The sequence below is a fragment of the Pantherophis guttatus genome, chromosome 13 (assembly GCF_059756535.1).
Source record: "Pantherophis guttatus breed Tessera chromosome 13, ASM5975653v1, whole genome shotgun sequence".
Classification (NCBI taxonomy): Eukaryota; Metazoa; Chordata; class Lepidosauria; order Squamata; family Colubridae; genus Pantherophis; species Pantherophis guttatus.
The window spans coordinates 4,615,845-4,628,750 of NC_142075.1; the positions used below are offsets into that span (position 1 = coordinate 4,615,845).

General features: G+C 45.6%; 1 protein-coding gene across 1 annotated transcript in view; it reads right to left on the bottom strand.

The window, feature by feature from the left end:
• Positions 1 to 12,906, bottom strand: part of SMAD6 (SMAD family member 6) — a 65,605-nt gene that overhangs the window by 51,779 nt on the left and 920 nt on the right. The window contains exon 2 of the mRNA XM_034435464.3: positions 3,009 to 3,065. Within this exon, the coding sequence (XP_034291355.2) occupies positions 3,009 to 3,065 (57 nt within the window). The remainder of the gene's footprint in view (positions 1 to 3,008; positions 3,066 to 12,906) is intronic.

The following is a 12,906-nucleotide window of genomic DNA, read 5'->3' on the forward strand; positions in this document are numbered from 1 at the left end:
TGGACTGTGGCCTTCTGGCAGAAGATACAGGACAATGAAAACTCGGACCACACGTTTTCTGAATAGTTTTTATCCCAGAGCTATAATGGCACTCAACCATGAACTAAAGGGCCACCATCAGGGAGCTGTTGGACAGCATGACTTGGTCTGTTGTGTGGATGTTTGGGTGGTTTAGGGGTGGGGAATTTGTGGTGGGTGGGAGTATGTTTGAGGATTGTTATGTGTGTTGGACCTGGTCTTTGGGGGTTAAGTGAATTTCGTTGTATGGGTATACTGTGTATACACGTACAATGACAATAAAGTTATTATTATTATTATTATTCTGGAGAACCAGTAGCGGAAATTTTGAGTCGTTTGGAGAACCGGTAAATACCACCTCTGACTGGCCCCATCCCCATCTATTCTCTGCCTCCCGAGTCTCAGCTAATCGGGAGGGAATGGGGATTTTGCAGTAACCTTCCCCTGCCACGCCCACCAAGCCACATCCACAGAACTGGTAGTAAAAAATTTTGAAAACCACCACTGCAATGCATGCACACACCCCACCCCCGCACATGCACGGACATCCCCCGCTCGTGCCTCCAACATATGCACGTGTGGCCCTACCGCATGCACCACGCCCCCTGCGCATGCACGGCAGAGATCCGCCAACCAGCTGGCTGGTGGGAGGCGCACACACATGCGTGGCAGAGCTGAACTGGGGCGACGGCTTGTGGGCCATAAATTCGCCATCATGGGGCTAATCCATCAGCAGGATAGACAGAAGTCATGGAGTAGTGATGGTGAACCTTTTGGGCTCAGCTGGTCAAAAGTTCAGAAAATGCCTACCTTGATTCTCCTGCTCTCTTTCTCTCTCATGCCCACACAGACAAGGGAGGCCCCTCCAGATGTCCTCTAGGGACACTCTGGACTTCTGTGATTGTTGGAGGCTCCAGGGGTTCTCCAAGACCAGGGACCTCTCACAAAATTTCCAGAAGGTCCAGAGGCCTGGAATGTCACCTGTGACACGTATATCATAGGTTCACCATCATCATTCTAGACCAGGGGTCTCCAACCTTGGCAACTTTACGACTTGTGGACTTCTCTCAGCAGCTGGCTGAGGAATCTGGGAGTTGAAGTCCACAAGTCGTAAAGTTGCCAAGGTTGGAGACCCCTGGTCTAGACTGTTGGAAGGAGAGTCCTTAGAATCATGGCTTACTCAGAAGTGTGTTATTCCTCCTCAATTGTCTAAGCATCTCCAGCTGGTCTTCAGTTTCTGGGTAACTTACGACTACAATTGAGCCCAAAATTCCCATTGCTAAGCAAGACAGTCGTTAAGTGAGTTTTGCCCCCATTTTACAACCTTCTGTGCCACAGCCATTAAATGAATCACTGCAGTTGTTAACCTGGTTGTTAAGTGAATCTGGCTTTCCCACTGACTTTGCTTGTCAGAAGGTCACAAAAGGGATCAGATGACCCCAGGACACTCCCACCGTCATAAATACATGCCAGTTGCCAATAATCCGAATTCTGAACATGGGAATGCTGCAATGGTCCTAGTGTGAAAAATGGTTGTAAGTCACTTTTTCCAATGCCGCTGTAGTTTTGAATGGTCACTAAATGAATAGTTGTAAGTCAAGGACTGCCTGTATTGCCTGAACCTATTCTAATGCTGAAACAAAGCCTCCAATAAGCTGAAGAGGCCTCGTTGTTTCTTGAAACCGCCTTTGCTGTGTTGCTTTTGGCTAACTCAATCTGGGCCAGGACTCTGTGCCTGCAGGACCAGACCTTGACCAGAGTCTTCTTACTGACTTTGCAATGTGTAAATGTGAGTTTGATCCAGGATGATCCTTTATCCTTTGCATGATCCATAACAACATTCTACAAGCCTTCCATGTACTTCACTGTACAAGCCATTCAAGATTGGGGGTGGGGGTGGGGGGTCAAATTATTCTCCAAAGACCGGAGGGCAGGACAAGAAACAATGGAGATGGAAACTAACCAAAGAGAGAAGCAACCTGGAATAAAGGAGAAACTTCCTAACAGTGAGGACAATCAACCAGTGGAACAGCTTGCCACCAGAAGTTATGGGTGCTTCAACACTGTAGGCTAACCTTTTTGCCGTCACGTGCCAAAAACGTGGGGAGCATGGGGAGGAGGGTTGTGCGCATGTGTGCCCACATCCATAATTCAATGCGCCCTGCCCCCGAGCATGCGCACGCGACCCCTCTGCACTCCCACTGCTTTTGGCATACAATGGCACAGTGGGCCCGGTAGGCCCGTTTTTCACCCTCCCCAGGCTCCGGAAGCTTTCTTGGAGCCTGGGGAGGACTAAAACGGCCTTCCCCATGCCCCCGGAGACCAGAAACAGCCAATTTCCTGACTTCTGGTGGGCCCGGAAGGCCTGAAAATCAGCTGGCCAGCGCATGCATACATGCTGGAGCTGAGCTAGGGCAACACTTACGTGCCCAACGATATGGCTCCACGTGCCACCTGTGGCACGCGTGCCATAGGTTCCCCAGGCTTTCAAAAAGAGATTGGACAACCATTTATCTGAAATAGTAGACGGTCTCCTGCTCAAGCAGGGGGTTGGACTAGAAGACCTCCAAGGTCCCTTCCAGCTCTATTTTTTATGTCTACATTATGAGCCACGGTGGCCCAGTGGTTAGAATGCAGTACTGCAGGCTACTTCTGCTGACTGCCGGCTGACTGCAAGTTGGCAGTTCAAATCTCACCAGGCTCAAGGTTGACTCAGCCTTCTATCCTTCCGAGGTGGGTAAAATGAGGACCCAGATTGTTGGGGGCAATAGGCTTTGTAAACCGCTTAGAGAGGGCTGTAAAGCACTTGCTATTGCTATCACCTTGCATTACACACACAGAGAAAAGCCAAACGTGGCCATCTTCCATTTGAAAAAAGAGACAAAAGTTGCCCACAAAATACAGGTCTCCAGTTGTCCATCACAAGTGGACCGCTCTTACTAATGCTTAGAAAACTACAGGAGGGAAGTCTGGGTGGAGAACATACTTACTCAATGGCTTTTGCTCATCCTTTGGAGACAGCCGGGAATAAGGAGGGGGTGGCGATTCTGAAAAAGACAAGGGAGGGAAATGAAGCGTCATCCAAGTTTTCAGAAAGGTGGTTTCTATCGTAATGAAGTCACTTCTAGTTGAACAAAGGATAGGATATTGGTCAGAAGAGCTCACGTGTATGAAAAGATACTTCAATTGACAAAAAGCAGAATAACCGACTCAACTTCCTTTGCCAAGCTTCAGGGTTTAGATGCATGCAATTTTTATGAGTAGAAGACTTCCATGGTCCACAAATAAGTGTCCATCAAACTTCCCTTGCTTGGTTGACCCAACACCTGACTAAACTGGGATAAGGCAGTCTATGGGTCAGCCTTTCCTAGGAACCCTAAGATTGTCTTAGCATAGTATTTCTCAACCTTGGTGATTTGAAGATGTGTGTGGGCTTCAACTCCCAGAAGTTGAAGTCCACCTATCTTCAAACGGCCAAGGTTGAGAAATACTGTCTTAGCATGTTGCATCAAGCAAACCATAACATTCAATCATAAGATGGCATGGCACAAATAGGCGCTTTGTCCCTTGTGCAAAATGTAGAATACATCCGTTACTTGGGTTTAGCATATTGTACATACCCACCAGATATGCGTGAAAGAGACCACGGCTTGCAATTCTCAAGCTCATTTACTCTACAACAATCCCATCGAATGCAATGTGGTTTTAGGTTGGCTTAATACAGATCTGGTCCTCACAAAGAATATGATCCAGCCTGTAATAGGTAGTGCTTGACTTATGACCGTAACTGAACCCATAATTCCTGTTGTTAAGTGAGACATTTGTTAAAGAGAGTTCTGTGACATTTTATTGCTATTTTATGACATTTCTTGCCACCGTTGTTAAGTGAACCACTGCAGTTGTTAAGTTAGTAACCTGGTTGTGAAGTGAATCTGGCTTCCCCATTGATTTTGCTTGTCAGAAAGTTTTAAAAGGTGATCACATGACCCCTAAGACACGGTAACCGTCATAAAGATGAACCGAATGCCAAGCATTTGAATTTTGATTACAAGACCACAGGCATGCTGCAAAAGTTGTGAAAAATGGTCATAAGTCATGTTTTTCAGTGTCGTTGTAAACGTTGAACAGTCACTAAATGAGCTGTTGCAAGTCAAGGACTACCTGTAGTTAGTTTTCTCCATTACAGTTGAAGAGCCTCATAACCCTGGCACTTGTTTTCAACCAAATAATGACATGCTCACATGCCATACTAAGGCATGGTTCATTAGAGACAGAGTCTTCATTTGGACAACGCACCAAATCCATACCAAACAAATGGAATCATGGTTTTTAGGACAACGTGTGAATCCAGTAAGTGCCATTTTCCCTCCTTTCAAGAGCCTCAAAGGGACTTTAATTGTGGTCGATGGTTCCCAAAACCTTGAGCTATAATTCAAATTCAAAGGACTACAACAAAAGAGCTGGCTTTTGCACAACACACAGCCTCAAATGCACTGGGTTAAAGGATCAGCGTGTTGTGCAAATCCAAGCAGAAGGTTTGATGGATGGTTCAGGTGTTTTAAGAATTGGTGCGATCGAGTTAATTCAGCAAACCACGTATTATTTTGCATTGGGTAAACACAGCCCAGAGCTCAGCAGGGAACTAAAATAGTCAAAACTGGCTACCAAACAAAACTGGTTTAACTCTGAAGCTGAAACATTCCTAACAACACTGTCACTTTTTTGGCAAAAGCAATACTTCCTCCGGATATGTCCAGCCATGCTCAAGACAGCCAAAACTTTCCTCTTTAAGTTTCTGTGCCTCTATTTCAAGGAACACGGTATTTGGTGTCCCAGTAAATAGTCAAGGGACGGAATTCCATCACTCCCGATAGGAAAGATACAAAAGACGGAATTCAGAGCATAACAGGGGACAAAAATTCGTTGTTGCAAAACAAACAAATAAAAAAATGAAGGAAAGCTCATCTCCTATTTCAACTTGCAGCACCAAAAAAAGGAAAATTGCTATCAGCAATGTTAGGGTCTCTGGGGTCATCCCCCCAGAGGATGGGGGGGGATCCCCCCAAATTTTAAATGATGACATTTTTTTAAAAAAAAATAGGGAGACAGAAAGCAGCTCCCTGCCCTTTCACAAAACATGCTTATGAGACTGAGGCTATCGCAAGCTGCATCCAAGAAACATTTTCCTGCATTCTTAGTTCCACATCTAATTGCATTATATTACTGGAGCAAGAGAAAAATTCGTAAAAAAAACCAAGACATTCAGGCTCAGGTAGCTGGTTCTTCTTCTCCCTTACAGGTTTGGCAAGTTTGCAAAAGGAGTTTTAAAAAAGAACAACAAAACACAAACCCTCGCTTGCCATAAAGATCCTCTTTTAAAAATAAGAGGCGCTGTTGCTTTAAGACAGGCCGTCAGATAGAAGGGCCAGTCAAGCTGGCGCCAGCCAAATGCAAACTGCATATTATCACCACTTCTTCACCTAAATAGTGGGTTTAGGGGGGCGGGAGGGTGGGTGGGGGTGGAGGAGAAACTCCTTCAGAAAGAAAGGGGGGAAGCTGCTTTCTTTCTAAGCACAACTTGAAAATGATCTCAATTGAAAGGGGATAATAAACGCCAGGCCAAAAGAGAGAGCGAGAGAGAGAGGGATTTGCCTACGTGGGTTTTCTCTCCAATTCCCATCTGTTTTCGCCTGAAAAAAACAGTGATTTTTCTCTACCTCCAAAAAAAAAAAAAGCTTTTCTCTCCTTTGGTTATAATCCAGGGATTTACAACCTTGGCAACTTTAAGACCGGTGGACTTCAACTCCCAGAATTCCCCAGCCAGTGGGATCCTGGGAGTTGACGCCTACAGGTATTGGAAGTTGCCAAGATTGGACACCCTTGTTATAATAATAATAAATAATAAAAAACAAGAGCACAGGTAGTCCTTGACTTACGACTACAATTGAGGCCAAAATTTCAACAACAATCGACTGTTGTTAAGTGAGTTTTGCCCCATTTTATGTCCTTTCTTGCCGCCGTTGTTAAGCGAATCACTGCAGTTCAGTTAGTGACATGGTTCTTAAGTGAATCTGCCTTCCCCGTTGACTCTGCTTGTCGCAAAAGAGAATCATCACCTGACTCAGGGACATGGCAACCGTCATAAATATGAATCAGTTGCCAAGTGAATTTTGATCACGTGACCATGGGATGCTGCCACAGTTTTAAGTGGGAAAAATGGTCATAAGTCACTTTTTCCAGTGCCGTTGTAACTTTGAATAATCACTAAGCCAACTGTTGCAAACCTAGGGCTACCTGTAATTTTGGGGATACGCTTGCCACAGGAAGGTCTCTGCTTTGGGAAGAAAGCAAGGCAGGAAAGGCTACAATTTTACAAGGGGTTTCTGGGAGTCGATTCTCCGAAGTTTTTAAAAAGTTTGAAAAGGCTGAGGAAAAAGCAAGGGGCTTTGGCAGCAGCCAAAAAAGCTAATGCAATCCTGGATTGTATAAACAGAGGCATAGAATCAAGATCACATGAAGTATTAGTACCGCTTTATAAAGATCTCCTAAGGCAACACTGGGAATACTGCATCCAGTTTTGGTCACCACACTACAAAAAAAAAAAGATGTTGAGACTTTGGAAAAAAAGTGCAGAGAAGAGCAACTAAGACGATTAAAGACCAAGAGACAAAAACATACGGAGGAGGATTGTAGGAACTGGGTATGTCTAGTCTAGAGAAAAAGAAGAACTAGGGGAGATATGACAGCAGTGCTTCAATATTTGAGGGGCTGCAACAAAGAAGGGGAGGCAACCTACAGGCAGGACAAGAAGCAATGGATGGAAACTTATCAAGGAGAGAAGCAACCTGGAATTAAGGAGAAATTTCCTAACAGTGAGAACAATTAGCCAGTGGAACAGCTTGCCACCAGAAGTTGTAGGTGCTTCATCACTGGAGGTTTTTAAGAAGAGACTGGGCAGCCACCTGTCTGAAATGATTATAGGGTCTCCTGCTTGAAGCTGGGGGTTGGACTAGAAGACCTCCAGGGTCCCTTCCAGCATTATTCTGATTTATTGATTCTCTCTCCGGTGCCACCTTTCGAAAAATCGCCAATCCAGGTGAAGGGCTCCTTAGTGCCAAAGAAAGGGACAAAGTCAGAGAAGCACCGGCCTGCCTCCCCTTCCCCTCCCTCGGATTTAGCCCTGCTCCAGTGAACAGCAGCTATTCTGCTCCAGCCGCCTGTGCAGGAGATGCTGGTTTGCCTGTTGGGGAGGGGGGCAAAGCTGTTCCCAGGGCGATCCAGAAGAGGAAAAGGGGAAAACACATTTTTGCAAAAGTTGCATTCTGCTTTCCCCTCCCTCATTTTACTTGCCCCTTCTGCAAGGCCCTGCAGAAACGTTCAGCTAAGCAAGCAAAACAGGATTTTTGTTGTTGTTGAACTCCCAAGAAAAGAATCTAATTGCACATAAGTAGGAGCTGCGATCCTTCTGGCTTCCGGGCCTTTATTATGGGTCTCCTCTTACCCAGCCAGCCTGGAATCTAACAGATCCCATTCCCGCAAAAGTTTCCCCTCACCCTCTTTCTCAGGGAAATCGGTTGCTTTCTTCCTTTTAGTACCAGCCCCCTGATAGGAAAGTTAACTCTTTGCTGGCTGGAATCCAGCCGTGGCTGCAGGTTTCAGATTTTTTTCCTGCAGGAATTTGGAAAAAAAGATTTCCAGGGAGGGGAGACTGCCAGACAGGGGACCAGGCACTGACCATCCCTTTAAGTAAAATGCAAATCAACGCAGATTTTGCATAAATCATACTTTGCATTTCAATGGATCCTTCAAAGCAGTGTTTCTCAACCTTGGAAGCTTGAAGATAGGTGGACTTCAACTCCCAGAATCCCCCAGCCAGCAGCGCTGGCTGGGGGTTTCTAGGAGTTGAAGTCCACCCATCTTCCAGCTTCCAAGATTGAGAAACATTGCTTCAAAGGCTCAAATTTCATTTAATGCATGGACCCTGCAACAGACATGATGACTGGAGGATAAAACATAGGTAGAATGGTTGCAGGAATTGGGTGTGTCTAGTAGTCTAACAAAAATAAGGATTATGCATGACATGATGGTTGACTTCCAATATTTGAGGGGCTGCCCCCAAGAAGAAGGGGTCGGCCTATTCTCCAAAGCAGCTGAAGGCAGGACAAGAAGTAACAGATGGAAACTGATCAAGGAGAGAAGCAACCAAGAATTAAGGAGAAATTTCCTGACGGTTGGAACAATTAACCAGTGGAACAGCTTGCCAGTAGAAGTTGGGGGGGTGCTCCATCACTGGAGGCTGGGCAGCCACTTCTGTGGAATGGGATAGGGTCTCCTGCTTGACCCTGGAAGACCACCAAGGTCCCTCTTCCAATCCTGTTATTCTGTTTAAGAGTTGGCCAGCAAAGTTCAATGGAGAGATCGTCCTTTACACACTTCAACTACCAGGTTCCACCAGTTTCAAAGCCCGTGGATTGTGCAAAAGGGGAGAGGGGGAGGGGTGGCCACCCAAGGGGTGCTGAGTCAGAGACACAGGAGCCAGACCAGCTGGACCAGTGAGGAGGGATCCTAGCAATTGTGGTTCACCAACATCTGCAAAGCCCCAAAGTGTTGACCCTCATGTAAAGTATTGGCTGCAGCCAGACTGGGACTGAATGGAATTCCCCCCTCAGCTGTTAAAAAGACTTTTCAGTATAAACTGTGTGTGCACAAAACAATGTCGAAATGCTTGACGGAAGCAGAATTTTCACAAATCCAGAAGCAAAATCCAGAGGAGATGGAAAGAGAAGATGGAAGGAAGAGTGATTTCCCTATTTGGGGAGAGCTAGAAGAAGAATTCTATATTCCTAATCATTTTGGGGAGGAGGGGGGTTTTAGGCAATGTTTGCAGGCTCCAAATAGTTATCCAAATTTGTTGATGATGTTGTTTTAATAGCCAGAAACAGCAAATCAGAAAGTAAATCAGATGCTGCCATACTTCAGATAGAAAATCTACAGGTTGAAATGTCCATCCCAAATCATTCCCTGAGCTTACACAGAGAATAAGAAAAATACTGTATTCCATTTGCTGCAGGACTTTTTGGATGGCACCAATAACGTCATTTATCTTTCCTTCTTTCTTTCCTTCCTTCTTTCTTTTTCTTTCCTTCCTTCCTTTTTCTTCCTTCCTTCCTTGCTATTCCCTCCCTCTCTCCCTCTTCTCCTTCCTTCCCTGCTTCCCTCCTTCTCATTCCCATCTCCCTCCCTCTTTCTTTCTTTTTCTCTTTCTTTTTCTCTTTCTCTCTCTCCCCCTCTCCCTCCCACTTTGATTTAGATACTGGCAACATTCAAGCACCCCTAAGCCATGGGACCCGCAGCCACACATTCCAAACCCAAAAAAAATCTCTAAAACACAACATACTTTATCTGGGAATTCCTCAAAGGCCGATCAAGAGTTAACTGTTGTGTGTAAAACTAGCTGCAGCCATGCCTACTGTTTAGACTGACATTAGATTCTTAAAGAGCTCTTTAAAAAAATCAAGATTGACCCAGTTTCAAGAAGACCATAAAACCAAGAGGGGATCAAATATAAATAAATGTAAACCCTGGTCATGTGGGGAATGAATGGTCTTCTGGAATCAGAGGTGTGCAACCTTCAATGGGGGAAGATTTAAGATGCACTCCAAAAACTCACTGAGGCTTGGTAAAACTATTTTTTTTGCAATTGTCTCATTACACTGAGCAATTTTCTCATCTCACATTAAAAATTGCAATTGGGTGGCAACTTCAGGAGAGATGCAGGGTCTGCACAGACCTCTTAGGGCCCTCATGTTCTTCAGGTGGGGGGTGATTTCTTTAACGTGACACAAACTGGAGCTCAGTTCCTAAAGAATGCATACAAACATTGTCTCGTCTTAGTAGCAAAGCAGAGTCAAAGAGTCAAGTTTAACAGTGGTCCAATTATTGGAGGAAGATCATTCATGCACTAGTGACTTTAGAGAATCTTCTGGAGTAGGGTTTCTCAACCGTGGCCAGCTGGGGAATTCTGGGAGTTTGAAGTCCACACATCTTAAAGTGGCCAAGGTGAAAATGTTGCTCTGAAGTCATCCAACTTCATTGTAGACACCTTTGTATCGCCAACAGTGGCTGGGCAATGCTATGAAGATGCTGTCAGTTGCTGGTCATGACCTAGGACAGCATAGTTGGCTGGGGAATTCTGGGAGTTGAAGTTCACCCAACTTCAAGTGGTCAAGATTGAGAAAACACTGTCCTAGGACTTAGGTTATCAGTATTAGACACAGAAACTCAGGTAGGGGCCAACCATATTATTCTCCCTTAATCCGTCTCCCAAGACCGTTGTTGGAGGAAATAAACTTAGGGAAGACCCCATGTAGCTCCCTTTGAGTGCTCGGGAGAAAAGGCAGAACCTCAGTTCAGTGAAGGAATAAAACCAAACAGTTGCCACAAGTAGTGTCATGACTAAGGACTCCTTTTGGGATTATGCATGTTCGTTCTTGATTTCACAAGAATTGGGTGACTCTCAGCCTGTTGAAAGCCCTTGAGAGCGCGTTACAGGCTTGGGACTTGGGGTTTTAAAGTTCTCTAGATACAGAATTTTCCACCCATCCAAACCATGGCTTCATGGTAAGGATCAAGCCATAAATGTGGTTTCCTAGACTCTGCCTTTTCCAAGCTTAGTTCAAGGGGTAAAACTGGATCTTGGTTTATTTACGGATTTGATTTACATGGCTGCCCATCTCACCTACAACAATCATTTCGAAAGCCAAAAAAGAATATATAGACATATAAAATATCATCATTCAACAAACCTCGCTTAAAAGAAACCATGGTACAGGTAATCCTCGATTTACGACCACAACTGAGCCCCAAATTTCTGTTGCTAAATGAGATAGTCATTAAATCAATTTCATCTCGTTTTGCAACTTTTCTTGCCACACTTGTTAAGTGAATCACTGCAGCTGTTAAATTAGTAACACGGTTGTTAAGTGAATCTGGATTCCCTTTTGACTTTTGCATTTCAGAAGGCTGCAAAAGTTGATCACATGACCCCGGGACATAGCAACCGTCATAAATGTGAATCAGTTGCCAAAGCGTCTGAATTTTGATCCTGTGACCATAGGGATGTTGCAATGGTCGCAAGTGTGAAAAACTGTCACAAGTCACTTTTCTCGGTGATGTAACTTTGAGTGGTTATTAAAGGAACTGTTGGAAGTTGAGAATTACCTGTATAATAATGCAACCTATAGTACCAGAAGATGACAGCAGACAAATGTTATGGGGTGAATGCTTCCAGCATGCTTGGTGTTTACAAAGGAGAAGTTCTCTGCCTCCAGGGTCAGATGGAAGCTTCCACCAGCAATGTAATTCACCGATCCACGTATGGAAAAGTCTTGGTTCTGAATTGAACTAAGGACTCAGAGGATCCCCTCGGGGGTAAAGGGGGGTGACATGGCAAATTTCTGAAGGCCTTTGCCTCCAAAGATCCTCTTTTAAGGGAATTTGAGATGATAGAAAAGTATCTCGGGAGTCTTTACAAGAGACTTCCAAAACGACTATTCTTAAATGCCACTTGCCAGAAACCATAACTTCTAATTTTCACGGAGTCAATTTAAGCTAACCTTTCCAGCTGAAGAAAGTACAGAAGAGGAAGCTGCCAAATCCCACAAGATGCTGAAGAAGCTCAAGGCTTCTTTGGAAGAATCCTCAGAAGAGCACCCTGCAAATGCTTTTAGGTTATTTAAGACACCCAAGGACCTCACTTTTGACAATTTTCAGAACACAATTCAATCCTTACCCGGCTCCTTATCAAGGGCTTGGGCTGAAGCTCCACGGAAGAAGAGATGGCATCCCTTCTCCTCCCCAGATGGAAATCACATTGTAGCAAAACCCACCCACCCCTCACGCACTTGGGGGGGTGGGGTGGGGGCTCAAGGCAGGACTGCAAAATCTTTCCCCTGTCCAGACCTGTTGGGGTCTGCATTCCCAAGGTGGGTGGGTCTGGAGGCAAGGGAGGTAGGGCTACGGAAGGGGTCTCTCTCCTCCTGGTTCAGAGTGCAAGAGGAGGGGAGGGAAATATTTACTTCCACTCCCTACCCCCCTCCCCCAGGGCAAGTCCCCCTTCTGGTTTGGAGCCAGCCCAGAGCCCAAAGGGGGGATGGATTTTTAAAGGGCACAAATAATTGAGGGGGGCGAGTGGGTGGCCCAACAGAGTCCAGACAGGCCCATCAGCAGCTTCCCTCTCCAGAGGTTTCGCTGCCCCCCCCCACAACCTGTCTTTCCTCAAATGACTTTTTGTGGGAGTTGCGACTTTTTCAGTCCCAACCTGGCGCACACCTTAGAGCAGGGGTCTCCAACCTTGGCCAGCGGACTTCAACTCCCAGAATTCCCCAGCCAGCTTTGCCGTGTTTTAGGTATATATTTGCCCGTTCTACAGCCCTCATTGAATATTTCCAACATCATCCCCCCCCACCCAGCATTTCTTGAGTGTTTTTATATAACTCTACTGGGAGTCCATCCGGGCCCGGTGTTTTGATGTTTTGTTGTTTTTTTCATCAGTCTATTTAGTATTTCTTGTTGTTCCTCTGTAATTTTATGGAGGGAGTTGTGGCTTTTTCAGTCCCACACACATTAGAGCAGGGGTCTCCAACCTTGGCCGCTTGAAGCCTGGCCGACGTTAACTCCCAGAATTCCCCAGCCAGCTTTGCTGGCTGGGGAATTCTGGGAGTTAACGTCGGCCAGGCTTCAAGCGGCCAAGGTTGGAGACCCCTGCATTAAAGCAGCTGCTGGCTAAAACCAGGCAGCATCTGTCTAGCCCAGCTTCCTTCCAGCCTGCCAGCCTGACACAACACCCCTTCTGTTGGGAAAGCAGCTCCCAACCCAGATTTGTTTAGT